At 43.2% G+C, this 23,455-nt stretch overlaps 1 protein-coding gene across 5 annotated transcripts in view; it reads left to right on the plus strand.

Annotated features, from left to right (window-relative positions):
* Window positions 1–23,455, plus strand: part of MAML3 (mastermind like transcriptional coactivator 3) — a 270,375-nt gene that overhangs the window by 139,564 nt on the left and 107,356 nt on the right. For all 5 annotated transcript variants that reach the window (XM_083571047.1, XM_083571048.1, XM_083571049.1 and 2 more), the window contains one exon: window positions 11,277–12,803. In XM_083571047.1, coding sequence (XP_083427173.1) covers window positions 11,277–12,803 — 1,527 coding nt within the window. The remainder of the gene's footprint in view (window positions 1–11,276; window positions 12,804–23,455) is intronic.

Consider the following 23,455-nt stretch of genomic DNA (forward strand, 5'->3'; position numbering starts at 1 on the left):
GAAAGATTTCCGGAATGGCAGATGCTGTGGTCATAATTACAGTCTTAAACCCTGCTCAGGCATTACTTAGTTCTGCAGAGATGCAGCTCCTTTGCAGTTATTCAATCAAAACATTACTCAAGCCATGATCTGAAGACCACTCATGGAAGGAGGCTCTTAAATGCATGGAATTGCCACCTGTGCACAGGGAATTGTAGTGTTTGTCTCCATATGACTGGCCATCTCTGTAAGAAAGGAAGCTGTTGAGAAGTGCACATGTCTTTGCTACTGTGAACAGACTGATCTACTATTAATCACTGTCCCTTACAGCAGTAGACAAAGATAACTCTGGTTTGCGATGATGAAGCGTGTTTCCCTCCTTCAAAGGTAAAGAGGAAAGAGAGAAACTAACTTGCCAACAAGTGATGCACTTCTGTGTACCAAACTTACTAAAGTACATGTCTTCAAAAATTTATTTCAAAGCTTTTCCAAAGCAGTATATGTTTGGGCCAAAAAAGTGCTGTTACAGGTCCTAGCCAATAGGTGCTTGTGGCAGTTGTATAGAAATCTAGCTCTGATTAGGCCAGGCATAGGCAAACTCTGGCCCTTCAGATGTTTGGGACTACAATTCCCATCATCCCTGACCACTGGTCCTGTTAGCTAGGGATGATGGGAATTGTGGTCCCAAACATCTGGGGGGCCGGAGTTTGCCTATGCCTGCTTCAGGCATTCCAAAGGCCTCACATGGTGATGAAGAACATACCAGCTCTGCCTCTGTGTTGCAGTCCCCATTGCCCTCCAATGGGGTTACAGCAGCCATCACCAACTTGGCACCATCCAATTGGACTACAATTTGTGCTCCAAATCATGAAGGGCAATGGGAACTGTGACCTGGGAAAGGGGTGAGACTCACTTCTGCTCTTCTTTATGACATGAGAGAATATGGAAAGCTAATGTAGGGCTTCTACCTTGGGAGCGTGGGTGTACTTCTGCAGGTAGATTTTCAGTTTACACAGGTGTTTTGAGGTGCTTCCAAACCCCTGAAGAAGCTAATTTAGATAGTGGTCAAGATGTGATGTGGGAGAGGGGAGTAACGTGGCTGTTGCATGCAGCAAGGACAAGAATTTTTGAGTGAAAAAGACCTAATTGCCAACATAAATATAATCCTAAAATCTTTTGTCTCTGGACAGACAAAACCTATTCCGAGCAGTATGTATTTTTTTTTTTTACCACAACAGGATGAAAAGATACAAATGAAAGTCCATTAATAAGAGTAAGGATTAACAGGAGCCCACTTTGTGGATGTGCTGTGGTACATTTCCGCAACACACCTGAAAACAACATACAAAGCTCTGTACTTTTAGGAGCTTTTAGTGGTAAGCTGCTGAACTCTCACAGTGACTTTGCCTTGGATCTTGTTTACCCAGTGAAGATCTAGCTATAGAAAACACCATTGTGGGCTTGTTATTGTTTTGCTCTTTTTAAGCAAAAGAAAAACAAAAAAATAGAAAACACTCTTAAGATTGTCAAAAAGCACAAGGCTGTTATGGGATGGGATCTGAAGAAGTGTGCATGCACACGAAAGCTCATACCAAGAACTAACTTAGTTGGTCTTTAAGGTGCTACTGGAAGGAAAAAAATTTTTTTTGTTTTGACTATGGGATGGGATGTAAAACTTCATTAGCCTCTTGAATATGTACAGAGTACTGGATATAGAACTAGCTTCTATAAACGAGGGATATTATTGTGCAAATTCTCCAGGTGGTTCAAATGGGTTGATGTGTATTCTTAACTGTGCTTTATTCAATTGTTTTGCTTTAAATTTTGCATACAGCACTGGGATCACCTGTAACCAATGTTTAAATCAATAAGAGAAATAAAAAGGGGGTGTCATTTATGATAGAAACTAGTAATAAACCTAAAGGCTCTTTTATGTCCGTTTTTATCCATTTGCTTCAGTTTTAAAATACTTTCTTCTCAAAGTAAATATCAGATGCAGTAGTTTTTATATGAAGTGTAGACAAGCTAGATGTGTATTAGTCACTGGTATAATTTGGAGACATGCATGCTGTAGGTAAGCAGGGATATTCTTAGATTCATTAATTATAAGGAGATACCTTGAAGCTTCAAATGCACGAGAGTTCAGGGCAGCAGTGGTTAATCTTCAGATGTTGTTAGATTCCAACTCCCATCAGCTCCAAAGAGTGTGGCCAACATTCAGAGTTGATGGTAGTTGTAATCCAACAACATGGAGGGTTTTAGGTTCCCTTCAACCAATCCTGTTTTGGGGGTTTGTTTAAAAAACAATACATTTTCCATTGCTGTGATTCAGACTTTCTTTTGTTAACACTGGTTCTTTTTTATTGTTAAAAAGAGTTAGAAATTATTTCCCTTCCTGTAGCAGGAGGTCAGGTAGGCAGTGGCATTCACCTGACCTCCGGTCACTTGTGTCACTCCTGCAAGCCAGGATGGAGAGGGGGAGGAGTGAAGAGGTAATAAGGTCTGCATGGTGCAATTGCACTGGATTGGTGCTGCCTGTGTTATGCACCACACTGACCTCACTCTACCAACTGCTGCTGTTCACTTCCACAGTGGCCAGCATGTTAGCATCTTTCTAAGGGCCTCTATGGTCAATTCCCCAGTCAATAAGCACACCTTCCTGCCCCTTTTTGCTGCTTTTTGGTGTACGATCTGCATGTGTTCCCTCAATGTTGCTGCGTAACATTTTTTAGGTGTGAAAAATATGATACTCGGGGAGATACCAGGTTGAATCCAATGTAGCACTATGTGAACATTTTGTCAGCGCAAGGATTTCTGCCTGCGCAATGGAATGTTCTCCCCCTATCCTTCCCTTGCAACCCCTTAATATCTTCTAGGCAATGGCATAGCATGGGTGGGCTGCCCTGGGCAGTGATAGGAGACTCTATACCCCTGCTTCTAGGGGTATCTTGGGAGTCCCATACATTCATATGAAGTACAGGGGCAACTCTTCACTGGGGTAAAGTGAAGTCCATGTACAGCTTGAGCTCTCACATAAATAAAGAGCCACTTAATTATGCAGCATATATATAAATCCAGCAGCTGTTCAAAGTATGCAAAGTTTACCTTGTAATCTTGAAACCCATTTAGTTAAAAGTAAGTATTGTTATTGTAAATGGAATTTACTGCCAAGGAATTGTAGAGAGGATCATAAACTGCCAAGTCCCCATCTATTTTTGTGAAATAATCACTATCTAAATATTCTAGATATAAACTTTGGGCATCCATAATAAAGACACCTCTATGAACAGAAGTATATTTTAATAGGATGAGCAGGGAAATTGCTTCTTTAAGTGACGTGACTATGGAAACTGAGTGTAAATAAAGAGCAAGGCAGCATTTCAGTCTGAAGTCAAAGACAGGAAGTGGGCAGAGCTCTCTGAGACCAATGACAAAATTTCTTCCCTGACATAATCATTACACTGGGGTCCAGTTGAGTTTGCAGATAATTTAGTATTGAAAAAATTAATTAGACCTGTGCCTGTAATTGCTGCAAACATTCCCAAGGGACTCTGTATTCTTGGTCTCTGCTTCAGAACCTATTATTTTGTGTGTTTACATTAATGTTTGCTGCTTTCCCGCATGTTAAGTAGACCAAAAATGAAGAAATGAAAATACTACCCTTTAATACTGATGGAAAACACCAGGACTGCTATGGGATGCTGACGCATATATAGTCAAATATTGTCCACAGAATTCACACCCATATCATAATAAGTCTCAGCTGCAACATTTCAACCATGCAAAAGTGATAGCTTTCTGCACCCCAAGCACTACATGCCTTCATCCAGGCAAGCAAGAGGCATTATTTCAGTTCAAGGATGTTCCAGCCATACAAAAGCACTTGAGGAACAGAGGGGTACAATGGAGAGGTAAAATGGAGCGTTCTGGAAGAGGGCAGGGAGCATCCACGGTGCAACATTATGTGGAGCTCCCACTTGTATGGATGCTAAGTATGTTTGGTACTTTTGACTTTATGCTACAATATTCATGGGGCTACATTTTAAAGATCCTTTGAAAGCTACAGCTGGTAAAAACGCATCTACTAATAGGGCCAGAGGGTCATCAAATATGGCACAAATTTTATCAGCTTCTTTGGTTATCAGTTCATTTCCAGGCTCAGTTCAAAGTGCTGGTGTTTACTTTTAAAACCCTAAATGGTCTGGGACCAAATTATTTGAAGGACTGCGTTCACCAAAATGAACCCACCCAAGACCTGCTATTGATTTCAGGGGTCTTACTCTCTGTCCCACTACAAGCAGAAATAAGATGGGCAGATACCATGGAGAAGGACTTTTCACGGGTGACACCATATCTTTGGAACGCTCTTTTGTGAAAACTCTACCAATCTCCCCGTTGGGAAATCTTCATGCAAACCTTGAAGACTTTGTGAAGCCATTTCTGAATTATTTTATTCAGACTTTAAAGAGATATCATTGATGTGTTTGTCACACTTTGTTCATTGCGACTTATTGTGGTTGTAAATCTTATTTTGGTAAACTCTAGAGAGGGCTTTGTCCTAAAAGGTGGCACATAAATATCTGAAATAATTTACTACCCTTGTGGTCACCTGCTTTTGCTTCCAATAGTAGGCATGGAGTCTAAGGAACATTGTGGTTTTTTTAGAGGTAGGTTTATGCAGCCAATTTCTGCTTTGCTGAAGCATTTTTAAAATATGACATAAGAAATGTTTAGCATATGAATTGGGTAGTTCATCCCCTTCCCCTTTATCACACATTCATGTGATTATGACTGAGAAAAGTCAAAAGCTGGCCCAGTAATCTGACATTCGGCAGTGCATTTCTCATCCTTTGTTAAGGACAAATCGCGTTTCATTGACTACGTGAAATGTGGAGTTAGTTAAGACAACCCAAAGTCCAGACACCTTCCTTGCTCCTTATTTCTTATTGTGGAGCGGTATAATCTGGACGCTGCCTGCTAATCTCTTTGGAGTGTGTTAGATGGAGGATATTTCCCCTGTGAAGAGGTTGAAGTATTTGACCTCAATACACATTCCAGACTCACAATTCTGTGATCCTAATACTCAATCATCGCTGCAGGAATGTAAGTTCATTTGAGCACAAATGACAGCGTAGCTCAACTGAAATGACACAGAGAATAAGAAACATCAATTTTAATAGAGATTTGAATCAAGGGATGATGAAGAATGTAGCACCCTTTGTTCTTTCTTCAAACCTGTGTCTTAGTGGAAGCATTTATGGATGTGTTTATTTATTCACATATAAGATACAGGCACACCGGTGATCAATCCTATGCACCTTTTTACCACCACCACGTACAATGCCATAATCTCGGTGCACTCGATTATTTCTGCCCTTGTCCAGGTTGTCAAACCAAAAATCCCATTATAGAAGATTCCTGGGAGCTCCAGTTCTGCAGATTCATGGGCTCCTTGGTACTGTGAAGTAATGGATGTTCTGTTGTGTTATTGGTCCCCTGTCAGCACTTGTTTGTGATTTTTTTCGGCTGGAAGAACCTGAAGTGGTTTAAAGACAGCAAAGCTGGTGGAAGCGTGCCCATTATATGCCCAGTAGATTAAAGTCTCTGTGATAACAATTGGAGCCTCCCTGTCTATGGTCTTGCTGACCACTGGGCTTAGAGTGGGCGGAAATGGCACAAAATGCTATGAAGTCTGTTTGACTTTTATGGTCAGATGTGAAGCCGAAAGAGAATTCAGCCTCTGAGCTTGTTTTGAAGGAGCAATAAAAGCGCTAAACAGCAGCAGCCCTGGTCACTCCCTATACATAATTGAAATAGCTGCCCACTGAAGTCAGAATGAGATCGGGGGGGGGGGGAGGGAGGGAGCTGTGTAAGTGGCTCTGACTGTTGCTATAACAACAGCACCTTGGTCTAATTTCTTCTGAAAAATGACTTGCTGCTAGTGGGATGAAGTGGAGCAGCTTTTTGCAGCAGATGAAAGCTCTGTCGACAGCCTTAAGTGCTCCCTTGTTTATGTAGTGGATACTCTATGGTGTGGCCACTATAGTCCTGCTGAAAATTCCAAGATGAGCTAGTCCGCGTGTGGGTGTGTATGTGTGTTGTAATATGTAGATATACTTTTTAGACTGTTAATAAATAGCCCCATAAAGTTTGGTGGTCTCCTAGCCCAGGACCAGGTTCCTCCTCTTATAAATGGCTTATAAATAACCCAATACTCACTCATGTCCACCCAAGTCTACTGCTTTGGGAGTAAAAATACTTTGCCCCCCCTTTTTTTGTAATGCTATTCCAGGGCACTCCACCTCATAGGGAACAATGGGTGTCAGTTATTTCCACATGTAACATATCCATAGAAACTAATGGATGTTCATTAAAATAAGGCACCCCAATTCCCATGAGATTTTGCAATTCCTGCAACTTTATCCGTTGCCTGTGAACAGAGCTAAAGTCTTACCGCCATGCCCATCCTTTATACCAGTTTTAAGTAACTTGATTTGTGCAGCATTGGATGACATGCACAAGCAAGAATTTGTCTATATTTATATGTCATGGTAAACCATAGTTTGAATAGTTGTGAATGTGGAGATTGTACCTGTTTCACTCCTCCCCTAGCGTGAATGGGAGCAACAAGTCACAACATTGGCTTAGTGTTATGTCCAGACTGAGGGACGTGCTTTGTTTCACTCCAAAGAAATCACAGTGGGGAGGCAAAGAAGAAACCTTGGCTTCAGATCCCTGGTTTAGATGTAGCACAAAAGATAGGGATTGTGTGTTGTTCCTGCTTGCACTAAGGAGCAAAGTGAAAGCCAAACTGTGTTTTTATGGTAAACCATTAGCTGTAGTTTACCATGACACACAAATGGAGCCACTGGTTCATTTCAGGGAGGGGAAAAATACACCCACCCACCTCACACACATTTATTTTCAACAGGTTTGTGGGAGTGCGGTAGGGCTTTCTTCAGCCAGAACTCACCGGAACTGAGTTCCGGCACCTCTTTGGTGTGTTCTGGCACCTTTTTAGTGTTGTGGTGCCATTCCCTAGCATGCTGCTTGGGGCTGCATGACAGAGGCGGTCGGTGGCCCAGCAATTGGGCGGAGGTTGGTTGCATAAGGCGGCAGCTGATATTTCCTTGCAGCAGTGGGGTAAGTGGGCGAAGAGGAGAAGGTCCTCCCCCTGAAAAAAACACAACAACTACAGATTCTGTAGCGTGAAGCTGCATTTGGAGTAGTAGCTGTTTTCAGTTGAGGAGTGTCCACAATGTAAAGAAAGGTTGGGGAACATTTTCCAGCCCATTGGCCAGATTCTGTGATGGATAGTCTTTAGGACAGGGGTTGGCAACCTAAGGTCCATGGGCCACAAGCGGCCCATGGGGGTCATTTAACTGGCCCACGAGCCACGAACCGAGCTGCCCACTCGGCGGGTCCTTGTGTGCTGTGCTAAATTGGCGCAGCATGGCACAGGGACTCGTTTCTGCAGCGCCGGAAATCGTGTCTGCGTGGATGCTGGAAATCGTGGGCGCGCGTGCACAATCCGGCCCATGGAGGGATCTCCGCTAGAGTGAACCAGCCCAGGTGAGGTAAACCTTGCTGACCCCTGCTTCAGGGGGCAGGGGCTGCAGGCTAGAGGCCAAAGGCACTTGTAAAGAAGAGATGGATTCTTACCTTTATACAGTAGGTTATAATCCAGCCATGCCAAAGCCACACACCCACCCCTACCTCTGCTGAGGAAAGCAAGCAGCATTATCAGAGTGCAAGCGCACATTCCAGCCAGGCAAAAGCACCCAAGGAGGGCATGGAGCAGGACCAGGTTGAAGAAGAACCAGTTAGAAAGACCTGATGGGTCACATATGGCCTCTGGGCATGTGATAAAGGGACATGCAGTGAAGCTGTAGTGGGAGTTTTTGGGAATTTATTGGAGACCTTTGAGATCAGCAGCCTGGTCATCTTATTTCCTTAAAGTGTGGTAATGTAATTGACCACAGTTTAATCCTTGAGATCACACCCACTTGTTCAGATGAGAAGTGATCATATACCCCAATTCATTTTCAATGCTCAAGTGCTCAGGGGATATTTAGGTTTTAAGTGGCAGGCAGCCTGCTAGGTTACTGAGTCGAGGGTCTACAGAGGAGTGTGGGAAGCACACAAGAGCATCAGACTTCATTATGCACCATCCATTTGACAGGGGAAGAAACAATAAATGTAACCCATGCCCGAAGGATGCGTCACTCCCTTGGGAAGAAAGCAGCAACTCCGTCAACCTCATTCCACCTGCATTTCATTTCACGCAACTGTCCCAGGCTAGATTTGAACTGGGGTTGTCAGCTGCACCTCTTTACCTGTAAGGAGGCTGACTATCCTTACTTTACCTGTAAGGAGGCAGCAAGCAACTGTCTCAATTGCTTGCTGAATCACCTTTGACGATGCTCCACTATTTGTACATATCCTAACTGATGTAAAGTATGTATGTAGTAAAAAGGGTTTCTGGTGTTAGGAATGCATACTTTGTCCACAGGAAGAAGTTGCTGATTTGAGAAAAACGCCAGGGAAGGAGGGAACGAGAGTTATTTGCCTATGGAAGCAGTGTAGGCATACAGGGCCAAATACCTCAGGCTAAGGAATGTTTGCTTAATTTTGTTTATTGATTTTGCATAGCAACCTATTACATAAATTGCAAAACTAAATATAAAAGGCAATTGGACATTGCCAGATCCAAGAGTAGTTTGAGGTAGCAAAGTGGAGCAACAGAATTTGGGGCTGTGCCACTTCGGACTGCAAGTGGGAGAGTCATATTTTTGAATGTTCCCCCATGTAAAAGGAAAGAAAAAGAGCTATCAGATCAGTACAGCAGGGAGCTGGGTAGGTTAAACTTTTTTTTTTACTAGAGGCAAGTGTTTGTTTAAGCACATTTTTTAAAAAAGTGTTTTACCTGCAGTCTGAAGTGGTACTGTCCATCATTCTGCCATGTCACTCTACCACCTCATTCTTGGTAATGTGTAGAAAAGCACCAAACTGACTATCACCTTTAACATATCTCATTGCTAAAGGATTATAATACTCCCTTGTAAGGAAAAGCAACAGGCACAAAAATATGGAAACAGGAAAGGGAAGGGCAGTAGCCAAGCTCAGCACATCAAAAGGGCAGGAGAAAAGGGAAGCAGATCAGATAGAATCCACTTTTCCTCAGAGAAACAGAAGAATTTTATTACTGGAGTGTATGAACATGCTTTGTAGAACAAGTAGCCAGCAGTATCTGAGGCATGAAACTTATTTGGAAGAGACTGCAACTGCAAGTCATTTCTCCAGCTTTGTCTTAAAACGTTGTCCAATGTGTTTAAAGAGAGTTAAGAAGACAGACTGAAGTGACAGGCTTTTTGAAGCATCTTCCTTCCACATTAGAAAAGTTGTTTTTCATCCCAGTGCCATCACTTTAGTGGTAGTAAAAGGGCTTAAGTGGGATTGAAGTGGTGCCTGAGCCTTGTCTTGTGAATGTAACTCTCAGCAGAATGACACTAAACAGTGCAGGAAAACCAGTGAGTTGAGATAGTGGTATCTCACAATTAAGGCAACAGTGGCAATAAACTTCCTTATCTACCCCAGGCAAGGGAAGGATGGCAAAATGTAGGTCCTTATTTCTAAATGGCTGCAAGCTGAGAAGCGGGATTTGCAGAACCGATTGGGTTCTGCAGATACAGGACATTTATTGGGTGCCACTTCCAAGAGGGTGATTGAGATGAGGCCTGCCTTTGCTTTGCCACCAAGTATATAAAGGCTGGTATGTGTTGCTGTAGAAAACGAGGTGGATAAAGGAAAGCTGAGCCAAATTCATGGTGTATTATTAATTTTTATTATTTAAATATTATGTTAGCCACCTTCGGCAAAAATCCCCCTGACGCCATTTTTACACCCTAAAACCAGGATGTTTCAGCAATTTTCCTGACACATGGCAAGCCTAGCTCATGACAAATGCTTTACATAAAAAGAGGAAAGGATGGTGCATTTCAGAACATCTGGCAGAATTTCTTAGAACGTTGTGCAGAAAGCAGATCCCTTTCCCTTGTGCCGCCCACCCATCTACACTGTGTTTGGTTTTTAAAATTATTTTTAAAATCCCCTTCCCCCCTTCCTTCTGTAATTCTGTAACTTGGAAATGGGGAGAGGAATTATTTTATAGTAGAAATATCAAAAACTTTGAATTAAAAAAAAACCTTCTTTGTAGGCTGAAAGGGACAGGGGAGGTCCATTGCATGCATGGAAGTCTGTTGTACCAGCAGAGCTGCAATGTTCAATACAACCGCTAGATTATAAATATAAGAATCCACTGGAAGGCAGTAGCAGTCCATACACATGTCAGTTATCAAAACTGAGAATTTATGTTAGCATCACTGATGATAGAGTCCAGGATGGGGAACCTTTGCAGCTGAAGGGGCCAATATTCTCTCATGGAAAAGGTTCCTGAGCCACCTACCAGTGATGGGCGTGGCCAAATGTAAAAATTGGGGGGGGGGGGGGAGAAACAAATGCAACTCTTACCTTTATGTAACAGGCTGCATTCAAGCCATGCACAATTCAGAGGTTTCTATACACACCTTTCTCCATCAATGAAAGTAGGAAAGGCTACTGCAGTTCAGGGACACACTTCCAGTCAAGCAAAATCACTCAAGGAGGGTGTAGAAACACACTTTGTGTGTTCCCTACCCCCAACTGCTATACCCTTTTTGCCCTGTTTGCTCCTTTCTTTCTCCCACATGGCTCTTTATCACCGACAGAACATCTATCCAGCATGCTACACAGGTGCAAATGCTGAGAATGTTATAATGCTGAAACCTTGCAGGCTCCACCTGTAGCTTAAGTATTGAAGTAGGTCTGTAGAACAGGGAGGACTCTGGGAGCACCATGAAACAAACATCTCCAGTACTGATGACTGAAGCAAGATGTATGAAAGAGCTGTTTTGGTTTTCCATTGCATACGCTACATTTCTTTTGCCCCATTAACATTTCTAGTGATACAGATTTTTCCCTCCTTTTGGAACAGTATGAACATTGAAAATGGCTCTTTGGCCAGAAACAGGAAAAATATGAATTGTGTACCCCATGGTGAACAATGGCTATATCACTCAGCACTTGATGGGGGAGTGTTGTGTGCCAATGAGGCACAGAGAGAAAATATACAGGTTATCAATTATAATAAATTTTCTGTGAGTATAGTTTATTGCATAGAGTGTTTTTTTGTTTTTTGTTTATGAAGGACAGAAGTGTGTGCAAGAGTCTAATTAATGATTTTGTTCTGTTTCTTCAAGCTTCAAGAGACAGTGAAGAGAAAGTTGGAAGGAGCACGCTCACCCCTCAATGGCGAACAGCAGAATGGAGCCTGTGACAGTAGCTTCTCCCCAACCAGCAAGCGGATACGGAAGGATGTACCTGGGATTGAGGGACTCAACAGCTTGCCCAATAATTTGCCTTTGCCTTCTATTTCCCCTCTTCACCAGCTTGACATAAAACCATCACTGCCCCTTCAGAACAGTGGAACTCATGCTGGTGGTCTGGATGACCTGGGTAAAAATGGTGGACTTCCAGAGATAAAACTCCCAATCAATGGATGCACAGAGCTTGAGGATAGTTTTAACATCCTGCACAACAACAGCAACAACAGCAGCAAGGAGCTAAAACAAGAGCCCTTGGATGATCCTAGTTGCATGGACAATTCTGACACATCACTTTCAAATCAGAATAAACTTTTTTCAGACATTAACCTGAATGATCAAGAGTGGCAGGAGTTAATAGATGAGCTGGCTAACACTGTTCCAGAGGATGACATACAAGATTTGTTCAATGAAGACTTCGAAGAGAAAAAGGAGCCTGAATTTCCCAGACCAGCCACTGAGATTCAAGAGAGTGCGAGTGTTAAAAGTGACCCATCGCACTCTCCATTTGCCCATGTTCCTCTTGGGTCTCCCCAGGTAAGGCCTTCTTCTTCAGGTCCTCCATTTTCAAATGTCCCTACAGCATCTAGCATACCTTCTGTCTCTAGTGCGCCCCCAGCTCCACTCTCTGACAGCTCACCAGCAAATTGTGTGGTTCAGTCACCCCAGACTCCTAACCAAGCACATACCCCAAGCCAAACTCAGTCAAGACCGGGTAATGGTTATCTCATTAATCCAACAACAGTGGCAACAGCTGCCCCGGGGCCTGGCCAAGTGGCTGTGCCCAGCACTGACTTATCTCCAGCTGAACAGCTTAAACAGATGGCAGCACAGCAGCAGCAACGAGCTAAGCTCATGCAGCAAAAGCAGCAGCAGCAGCAGCAGCAACATCCAAATCAAGCATCTAGCTGGTCCCCAGTGGGGCCTCCATCTAGTCCTTATGGAGGACCCTTCAGTACAGACAAACCAAATAGCCCAATGATATATCCCCAAGCCTTTAACAACCAAAATCCTGTAGTGCCTCCTACGGCAAGCAACCCACAAAAGACTACGATGAATAACTACCTCCCTCAAAACCACATGAATATGATCAGTCAGCAGCCAAATAATCTGGGTACAAACTCCTTGAGCAAACAAACCAATATGCTTTCTTATGGCAACACTAAACCTCTGACTCATTTCAATGCTGACTTGAGTCAAAGAATGACTCCACCGATGGCCAATCCCAGCAAGAATCCCATGATGCCATACATGCAGCAGCAGCAGCAGCAACAGCCCCAACAACCGCAGATGCAGGCTCAAATGACGCACTTGAGTGAGGAGCAGAAACGCATGCTTATCATGAAGCAGAAAGGAATGATGAACCAGACGATGGCTTATGGAACACTTCCCTCCCTTGGTCAGGTAAGTGTGAGCAGATAACGCTCTTTTAATGACTTAATTCATTACTTTGTTGCAAAATCCAAGAGGGAGTGTGTGTGCTTAAGTCAAGGGTCAGTAGGTACTTTTGGAATTTGAGAGTGTGCTGTGGGTGCCAGCCACAAACATGGCTGCCGTAGATGTATAGCGTGACACAAAATGGCTGCTGAGGTGAAATGGTGTAAGACAAAATGGGCGTCATGGGCTGTGGTATAGAACAAAATGGCTGCTACATTTTAAAGAGCAGGAAAATGCCACACTGATCATTCGTTGGTCGATCAGTGTGGCATGTACTTGTAGTTGTGGGGTGAGTCATGTTTTACTAGTTTGCCTTTGCTTTGGAGGGAAAGAGGTTTCTAAGGATATGAGTGATCTCTCAGGAGTGGAAAGTTGCTATGGACTTGCTAATGGATGGCCTCTTGTTAATGCTAGCACAAACCACTTTTACAATATCAGAACAGTAAGTAATTTTCCTGAGCAAGCTGTGAGGCAAAGGCTGGCAATTCATGTGTCCATGTGGCAATGATGTGCAATGGCATGTGTTTACTAGGTGCCAGTAGTGTGGCCAAATGAAAAAGGGCGAAGGGCTCCTGCACCTTTAATATTTGGATTAATATTTAGCTTGAGCTACAAGCTACACCTGCTGAAATTTCCTCTCTCCACAACTATTAAAAGCAGGAGCTCTTGTCATCTCCTTTACCTGTCCACCTTATTTGCCAATAAAGGACAACCACCATCCTCAGCTCATGGCAGATTCCAAAAGAAAAGCCACTAGTTGCTGCCTGTACAAGGTGGATTGTGAGGCTATTGGTGCTCCTGTCCTCATCCATGTACAAGTCCTCTTCCATGTCATTGTTCATTGTGCGGTCCATCACCTTAGAGACCACCCCTGTGAAAGTGAAGAAGCACCTGCCCCAACATTGTAGTTATTTGCTTCATTGTAGAATACTGTAGTCTCATCTGCGAAATAAGAACATAAGAGGGGTGCAGTTTGATCAGACCAATGGCCCGCCAACATCAGCATCCAGTTCTCAAAGTGTCCAGCCCAATGACTCTGGGAAGCCCACAAGCGGCACCCAAGGGCAACAGCACTCTTCTCGCTTGTGATTCTCAGCAGCTGGCATTCAGATGCACATTGGTGCTTCTGGCAGTGGACATAGAGCAGAGCCATAGCTGATAGCCTTATCCCCCATGGTTTTTTGCCAAATCCACTTTTAAAGTCATCCAAATTGGTGGCCATTAATGCATATTGTGGAAGAAAATTCCATAGTTTAACACCGTGCTGAAGATTTGGAGCATTTTCTTTTGGCTGCCCCAAATCTTCCAACACATTTATTCAGACTGTGGGTAGAGAACCTTTTTTTCAGCCTGATAGCAATGTTACAGGGGCTGTATGCCGGCAGTGGGCATGGCTGGAGAAGAAAGTGGGCGGAGCAATGGATATGACTTCCACCTTCGTACACTAGGCCACATTCCAACCACACAGAAGTGTGTATACCCACTACACTCCTCTCTCCATTCTCCAGCCAAGCAAGCAAGGAGCATGAACTCAGATCAAGGACACATGCCAGTCAGGCAAAAGCACTTGGGGAGTGCTCAGAGCAGGCCTGGTGATGGGCATGGCCAAGGGAGGAAGGAGAGTCCTGAGGGGCAGATAAAGAGCTCAGAGGGGGGCACATTAGGTCCCTGGGATTGATATTCCCCACCCTGACTTAAAAACTTTTTTCTTTTTCTGAGTATGGCCAAGCAGGGCAAGCTTTGTGTTCCTGACAAGTTAACAGATGATATTTAAAAAACAACCCTTGATTTTAAGGTAAAATGTTGATACAAGCTCAAGAAAGAAACCATACTTGTACCTCATAACCCTCTGCTCCAATATCTCATTTAGCTCACCTTCAAATGACCTGAGCAGAAATAGAACCCTAATGTTTCCATATTGAAAGATCTTTCCAGTCCCAGTGGGCCAATTTAGAGGCACACAAGAGAAAAGATTGGCTTAGGTGGGAAAGGTAAAACAGTAGCCTTCCATCTGGAATGTATTTCCCCTTCTTTCTCTTACTGTTTTCCTGAAAAATGTTTGTTGATTGACCTCCCTATGCAGTCAGGAATAATTGTTCCTCACAATGATGGGAAAAGATCTGCTGATAACATAGAGCTAAAGTCACAAAGCACTTTCTGTCCTCTTCTCCCTACATCAGGAAACAAAGAGAATCAAGGATGGCTAGAATCTCTTACCTTACTTTTATTCTGTCCTTTATAGAAACAATAATAGGAAAAGAGGAAAAAATACCCTCCTTTCTTCTTTTTGAAACTGTCTCCAAAATGGGGGCATATCACTGCATGGTTAATATCTTTTATTGTGCTTTACTGTACATTTCTTCTAACCTGTACTCTCACAATAAACTTGTTGCTGTATGTATTTTAGAGCTGCCAGATTAAAAGCTACATAGAGGCCATTATTCCTATAGAGAAGCCTTCCCCAAACTGGTGCCCTCCAGATTTTGGGGGGGGACAGCAGCTCCCATTAGTCCCAGCCAGCACAGCCAGGAGTTGTAGTCCAAGAAGGGCTGCTACAGAGCAATGCAAGAGAGTTCATTCTTTAGCACTACGCCTGATCTAGAATCAATAGTTGCTTAGCTGTGCAGTTGTTTGCGGGGAAGGAAGGGAAGCTCTCTTTATGTGTCAAAAACCTGTTGCTCTTCATTTGGCTGGTTGAAAATTGCATAATTGTTCCTACCAACAACACAGCCTGCGCTGCTTTCTGTGGTATTGTGCAGGGCACACAGCCCACAAAGAAATGTGCAAGACTCCACACTGTGTGCATTATTGAAACCTTCATTCTCTGATACCTTCTTGTGCCCTACACATCTATGATACTAAAGTGGGAGGAGAGAGAGAGAGAGAGAGAGAGAGAGAGAGAGAGAGAGAGAGAGAGAGAGAGAATCCTTAGTGGGCATGCCTAAAGGGACATTGCAATGCCACTATGACTATTGTCAGAGTAATGGGATTTTTAAAAAATGAATGCAGCCAGAATGTAGTAAAGCCCCATAAACAATTCTCTGATCATATACTGGGCAGATATTAGCAATCTTATATGGGACATGCTAGAGTTAGAGGCCCTAACATGTTGATAGCTTATAAGAACATCTTAATGTGTGCTTCTCCTGCCGCATATGGCACTTGGCACTGTTTTGCATGCCATGTTAGTGACATGAACACCCTGCAGAGAGATCAGTAGCACACAACCTTCATGTTAACATGTCAGTGAGTAGCTGGTGCTCTGGCTTGTTTTCTCGGCTTTGATGAGCTTCATTAATTATACTAAAAGAAAAGAAAGGTGTGTATGGCTGGAGAGAAACCCATTTAACTCACCGTGAATAGGAGTAATTGGACAGTTGGCAGGGTGTTAAATTGGTGGTCTAGTGAGAGAAACTAAAAAAAAGAAAAAGGGTGCATTATTTCTGCATGCACAAAAGGTGGTAGAAGTTGTCTAATCTCCTACTGAATATTGTTTCTCTGGAGTGCAGTGGTCATGACTCATTTCTCAGCTGAAAGCCTGCAATAAGTATTATTTGCATTGCCAAACCTTTGCCACCAGTGCTGTAAGGAACATAATCCATAGAAAATACAGACTCTAATGCTTCAAGTGCAGTGTTTTATGATAATCCCAGTTGTGTTATAATGAACACTAGACAGTTCCTGTGCCTGTGTTTTTTTCCAGCAGAGGTGCTGGGTATCAGGGGGCACCGTTGAAAGCAAGTCCTGCTTGGTGTACACAAGGCCGTCAATGCTCTTAAAGAGCTCAGTGTATATTGACTCATGCATGTGACCAAGCAATGCTGCTGTCTCTATGCACTCCTTGTGTTATGAATGGTCCCTTAACAAAGTCTTTACTATTAGCATTGCACTGCAACCACACCATAGGCATTAACTTCTGTGACTATATAAAGGTAAAGGTAAAGGGACCGCTGACCATTAGGTCCAGTCGTGGCCAACTCTGGGGTTGCGGCACTCACCTCGCTTTATTGGCCGAGGGAGCCGGCGTACAGCTTCTGGGTCATGTGGCCAGCATGACTAAGCTGCTTCTGGCAAACCAGAGCAGCACACGGAAACGCCATTTACCTTCCCGCCAGAGTGGTACCTATTTATCTACTTGCACTTTGACGTGCTTTCAAACTGCTAGGTTGGCAGGAGCAAGGACCAAGCAACGGGAGCTCACCCTGTCACAGGGATTCAAACCACCGACCTTCTGATCGGCAAGTCCTAGGCTCTGTGGTTTAACCCACAGCGCCACCCATGTCCCCCTGTGACTATATACCTCTGTGTAATTAACAGTTTTTGATCATAGGTGTGCATCTTCTTCAGTAAAGGGGATGGAGATTTCCTGCTGTCTTACACCTGCACTGCAAAAGGGTGTGGAAGTGGAGTGTATATCCATCAAGATCTCCCTTTTCCTGTCATGTGCTGGACATAGAGCTGTGCACAGTCTCTACCTCCATTTTCTCTGCTCCCTTTGGCTTAGGGCAGTGGTGTCCAAACTTTTTTCAAAGAGGGCCAGATTTGATGAAGTGAAGGGCCGTGAGGGCCGCCCAAAGGGCCGCCCAAAATTGGTCACCTTTTTTTAGGATTGAAGTTGTTGAGGGTTTTTTAGGATTTTGCTCCAGGAAATAAACTGCCACAGGGGCCGGATTAAACCGGCCGGAAGGCCGCATTAGGCACCCAGAACGGACTTTAGACATACCTGGCTATGGGGGGTATGTCCCCAAAAAACAACCAAGTGCCATTTTGTTTCAATTGAGATTTGGCCCACAGTATTTTAGCAGCAAACATGTACAGACATCCCTCCTCTGGAACTGTAAGGTCAGAGTTTTTCGCTCCCCCCTTTCCCCTACAGTGGCATTACTGTAGTGATAGGTAACCCATTGGATTTGTTGTGATGTGTCAAAAAGAAGTTGGGAAGGGGAGAAGGAGAGCTTGCAGACACCACTGAGAAGTCACAGGGTTCCAGAATTGTGAGTTTTAGTTTCATCTGAAGAAGCAGAAGGGTAGCAATATGGTGGATGGGTGCAGTAAAGCTAATCTAGGGCCTAATGGTAAAATGAGGTTTAACAATAAAAGAGATGGAGCAGGCCAGCTAGTGGGAACAATGTGAGAATTCTGTCCAAACCAGTCCTAGTTGGTTTGTATCTTTTTGCATAGAAAATTCAGAGCTGGACTGCTAAGCAAGGGCATTAGGTCACAGGCCAGAGGATTCAGTGCAATTGTGCAAGCGGCTTCTGACACAGCAGGGGGAGATAACTGCTGGTTTCTGAACACACTTATAAAATCAGGACCACTGGTGGATATGCATACTCTTGGGCAGGGGCGTAGAAGGCTCATGGTACAGTGGTACCTCTGGTTACCCACGTTCCAGAGGTCCGTTATTAACCTGAAACCATTCTTAACCTGAGGTATCACTTTAGCTAATGGGGCCTCTCGCTGCCGCCGCACCGCGATTTCTGTTCTCATCCTGAAGCAGAGTTCTTAACCCAAGGTACTACTTCCGGGTTAGCGGAGTCTGTAACCCGAAGTGTTTGTAACTCAGGGTGTTTGTAACCCGAGGTACCACTGTACTCGGTTTCTTCCGGTGCCCAAGCCCACAAATCCAAAGTAGTGTCACACGTTATGACTGCTGTGTTAGTGGGGCTCTAGATAACCTTGAGACATAGGACACTGCTGAAAAAGTGAAGCTGTTGTAAGAGATTTGTATAAGAGAAACCTTGTTCACACAGGCAGAGTATTTACATTTCGGGGCAGCCTGATTTGTGAGTGGCAAAGTTGCTGGCGATAAATACCGATGGGTTTTCTGTGACACCATATGTTAGGTTCTTTTTTAATCCTAAAATAACTACAAGAAAGATGTCTGCTTAGAAGTCATTAAGCGTGTCTCTTTTTGAGAGAGAGAGAAAATGGTAAAATGTTTGATTTCTTCAATATAAACGTGTAACTGTGGAAGAAAAATGGGTGCAGTGGAAGAGATCTTGTGTGCCTAAGAGAAAATCAAACATTTGGAATAGAGAGTGCTGTCAGGAGTCGGTGAGTATGAGAAGAAGAGAGGCAGGAGCAAAATAGAATTCTCTATGGGTGAAGAGAAATATAATAAAACCATGAATCTACCCCCATGTGGCTATGAGGATGCTGCCACTATAAAGACTACAGAAAATGCAGCTGCCTTGTTTGAAATTAGAGGTATGTGAGAGAGTAGGAGAAATAACAAGAATCCCCTTGAGATTCTGTTTTTATAGTGTTTTTGTTCTACATCTCAAATATTTGTAGCTGATTTAGTGTCTTTGTTCTGCATATTTGGACACGAAATGGGGACTTACACACAGATATTTTCTCTTATTTCCAACTGACAAGTGCATTAATTTTATTCCCAGGACTGGGAGAGAAATTCTTTTCTTTACCGTTCTGAAAACACGACCTCAAATATATAGTTATTAAAATTTCAGTTGGTTTACTATGATTCCAGACTTTTTAAAAGTCGCCCAACTTAATCATATCCTCTTGCAGTGAATTCCATCAATTAATTAGGCATTGTGTGAATACGTAATTCCTTTTCTCTATCCTTAACATGTTGCTAAACAATTCCTTTGGATGACCTTGAGATCTGGTATCACGAGCAATTGTTTTGTTATGTTACAATTTTTTTAAAAAGGGGGGCAGCAACGGATCATGTACCCTCCCTGCCCACGCAGCATGCCAGTCCCATCTCTGACATTCTTGGATGTCATTTTGAAGCTATAATGTTTGAATGTTAGCTGCATGCAGAGTCAATAACCTAGAGAAAATTTGATCATTGACAATGCAATCTGAGTTCATGTATACTAGACGTTATGTGCGTAGGCTATATTAGTTATCACCCACTGTGACTCCTATGTTTGATCTACAACCAGATTCTTTCCCAGTCATCAAGATTTTCTAGTATAATTCACAGAAGGTTCAGACCTATACAGAAGAACACCCAACTTCCCATAACTTTTTGGCAGGCAGAGAAATAAGTGTATATATATGCCTCTAGATGAACTTGATCTGCAAGGTGACCATGCTGCTTTTATGCCTAGTGATGTTTTCACATGCATGAAATGCCTCACATTACTCACATCAGTCGACTTGTTACATACACTGCCTTTTGAGATGTCTTATTGTTAGCTTCAGTTTTCTGCATGGTGGTTGTCAGCGCATCCTTCTTTCTGTTGGTCCTCAAACTGCTCTTGTAATGAATCTGACATTCATGTTGGCATGGCCTATTTCAGTGACCTTATGGAACTAGGTTGTTATTTGTTGCTCTTTTTGGTGATGACTTTGGAACTGATCCGTCAGGTGCCAATGATTTTGCACCTCTGTGCTCCTTACGTATTGGTCGTATTCTCATGTAACAAATGTGCTAATGCCTAGGGAGGGCACTTTAGCCTCCTTGTTCCTTTTAGCTCAGTGCAGCGCAGCAGCTTAGCATGTCTTTGAACCCAGGATTGTGGTTCAGCTCTTTCATCCTTAATCACTGTCTGTAACCAAGGTTTGTTCTTGGCTGCAGATGATGGTTAAGGAGGAGACCACAGTCCTGGGTTTGGACAGCATGAACGAATGGCTGGCTATAAATGCATATAAGCAAATAAATAAACAGAAGTGCATAACAAGACATCCTTGTGTATAGTTCCAAGTTCCTCTCTACTGCCAGCCTGACAAATTGGAAGGGTTTCTTGTTGATTGCAAGATTCTGTGGATTCCTTTCCCATTTGCAAGCTTCTTAGGCTTGTCTGACTGTGACTGGGGACCAGAGCTTCCATGGTAAACGCGGATAGCCAACTTTGGAGAAACACGGAGGAAGCCTCCAAAAGAGGCACACTGGTGAACAGACTGAAGAACAGTCCTTGCAGCAGGGCTGGGGGATTTGTGGCCCTCCAGATGTTGTTGGACCTAGAGAGGAAAGCCAATTTAATTTGGTCCATATTTTTAAGCAAATTGACCCAATTTGTACCTGAGCTAATAAAAAGATCAGAAAGAAAATTATCCTTCCAAGTTCTGCAAACTTTGCAATAGAATCTCAGCTGAAAACATATACCAAAATGCACACACAAAAAGAGAGAAAACACGTTTTAGGACAAAATGCACTTAGAAATGCATGCGCTAAGATAAAATACCCTTAAATGCTAGCTGGTTTTGAATTGCCTACCTTTTTTTTTACTAGTTGGGAAGTAAAGAGGAAAGGGTTGGTTCACTACGCAGCTGGGAATTATTCCTATGGAGTGGAAGAAAGAATCCTTTCTGTCACTGGGCATTTAAAGTAGTTGTGACGTGGGCATTAGGCACTTAGTCTCAATATGTATGAACTTCCATTCTTGTCTAAATTTTATTGTGTGAATCAGGACTAGATATGTATGCATGTGTGCATGCAATCTCTGCATCACATGTTATTTTAACTTGCTTTTAACTTGCGTTCCACCTGAAAATCCACAAAGCAGCAAGCACAGGTCCATTAAACCCCAATATAAATTTTAAACAAAAATAAAGTAACAGCAAGATAAAATCCACAGCAAACTAGCAGCAATCAAGTTTCAATGGCCATAAAATAGTCACCGAGAATAGTCATAAGGCCCCCCAAAGGCCTGCTGTAAAAGTACCACCTTTGCTAAATGCCGGAAGGATTAAGGAAATAGTACCTTCTGTATGCAGTGCTAGGGCTGTTAGCACACTTCTCCACCTCATTGACAGGAACTCCAGTTGGGTGAGTTTGTGAACTGGTCCTGAAAGACAAAGGCAAATAAATCACTGAGTTGCTCACTGCTGCCTTCTGCTGAAGACACTAAGGAAATCATTTGCCATATTTCCGCTGGGAAAGCTGCAAAAATAGTTTGCTGGTGTTTTCTGATGAGAACATGCTTAGCCTTCTCTTGCCAGGTGCATTTCCAATAAAATCTTCTCCTTCCTGTGTTGCTCCAGATGTGTTTGAGAGGTCAGATCTAGATCTAGAATACTGGTGGAGGTAAAAGCAGGGCTTCTTTTCAGCAGGAACTCACGGGAACTAAGTTCTGATACCTCTTGGGTGGTCCCCATTGCCTTTATAAGAGAACAAGGGAGAAGTTCATGGTGAGTTCTAGCACCTCTTTTTCTAGAAAAATGGCACTGGGTAAAAGCAATTGTGGAGAGGTGTTCAGGGGGAGAGCAACTGGAGAGGAAATGTAATGCACCCACTTCACCCTGCCCCTTTTCAACTGCAAGGTGCTCTCTCCTTCCTAATTTCCTAATGGTGGGTTGCAGTGGTACAAGGACCTTTGAACAAACATTACACATGGTTGCAGTGTAACATGTAGTTTGACCATCAGTCTTGCCCAGTTTTAGATCCATTTCCTGCAACCCTGGTGAGCAAAAAAGAAAACAATGAAATATATATGACAACACTGGACACAAGTATAAGTTGATACTATTGTTGGCATCTATCTGTCTTGAGAGACAATGGAGTTGGCCTCTGGGGGTGAAGTCCAACCATGCATTAGCAGCACCAAAGTGACCTCCCTAGGGTACAAGCCTGGGCAGTCTGTATGCAGGTCCTGGGCTGCCCAGATGAGACCCCCGTCTCAGCCTCACATATGTGGAAAGCAGAGCAATTTGTTTGCCATCAGCTTGGCTGCAGGACTTGCCAGAAGTGGGCAGACAAGGTACCACCCAGCTGTCTTAGGGACATCACTGTTGTTGTTGTTGTTAGAATTTGTTAGCCACTTTATCCTGCACAGGGCAACCTAAAGCAACTTACAAACAAACAGATGGACAGACAGACAATAATGTGGATGCATTAAAATGAAAGAGAAACATTAAAAACAACCCACCCACTTTTAAAAGACAACAGATAGTTAAAAGGCTGAAGGCCTGGTTATAGAGAAAAGTTTTTACCTTGCGCCTAAAGATATATAATGAAGGTGCTAGGCGAGCCTCCGTGAGGAGAGCATTCCACAAATGAGGAGCCACTTCAGGAAAGGTCCGCTCTTGTGTTGCCATGAAGAAGGGCCTGAGTTCAGGGTACGGGTTGGTTCATATGGGGAGAGTTACCACATAATTCCACAGATAAAGCCATCAAGTGGTATTAGATTCTGATGCATGAAACTTGGAAACTCTTTGCCATTTGTGTTTATATTACATGCAAGATGCCTTGAATACAAGCACACTTTATTTCCAAATGCATCTGTGCTGCCACCCTAAATCTCAACTTCCACGTTCCATTTGAAGCATCTGTGGACCAAGAACAGCAGTACCAGCACAAACATGAACACGTTTAACCCTGTTAACTCTCATTTCAGGCACTGGCATCTGTATCTATTTTCTATAATTACGGAGGGGTTTTCTTAGATGAGTTGCCCAAGTTTCAGAGCTGGATATGCAATCCCTGACAAAATCCAATGTGTCTTGCGGTTTTGCCATATTCCTGTTATAGCTTTGTGCTTTGTTGTGCTAAGTGCAGCATCCCCATTCATAATCAGTTCTTCAAAAAGACAGTGATTTCATTTAATTGAAATTAACACTTGGACTTGTTTCCATCTGCAGCTGACAGCAGTCCTAGCCCCACAGTAATGTCTAGTAATGTTTGTGAGATGTGCTGGCCCTGA

This window comes from Podarcis filfolensis, assembly GCF_964270895.1.
Source record: "Podarcis filfolensis genome assembly, chromosome: 9".
Classification (NCBI taxonomy): domain Eukaryota; kingdom Metazoa; phylum Chordata; class Lepidosauria; order Squamata; family Lacertidae; genus Podarcis; species Podarcis filfolensis.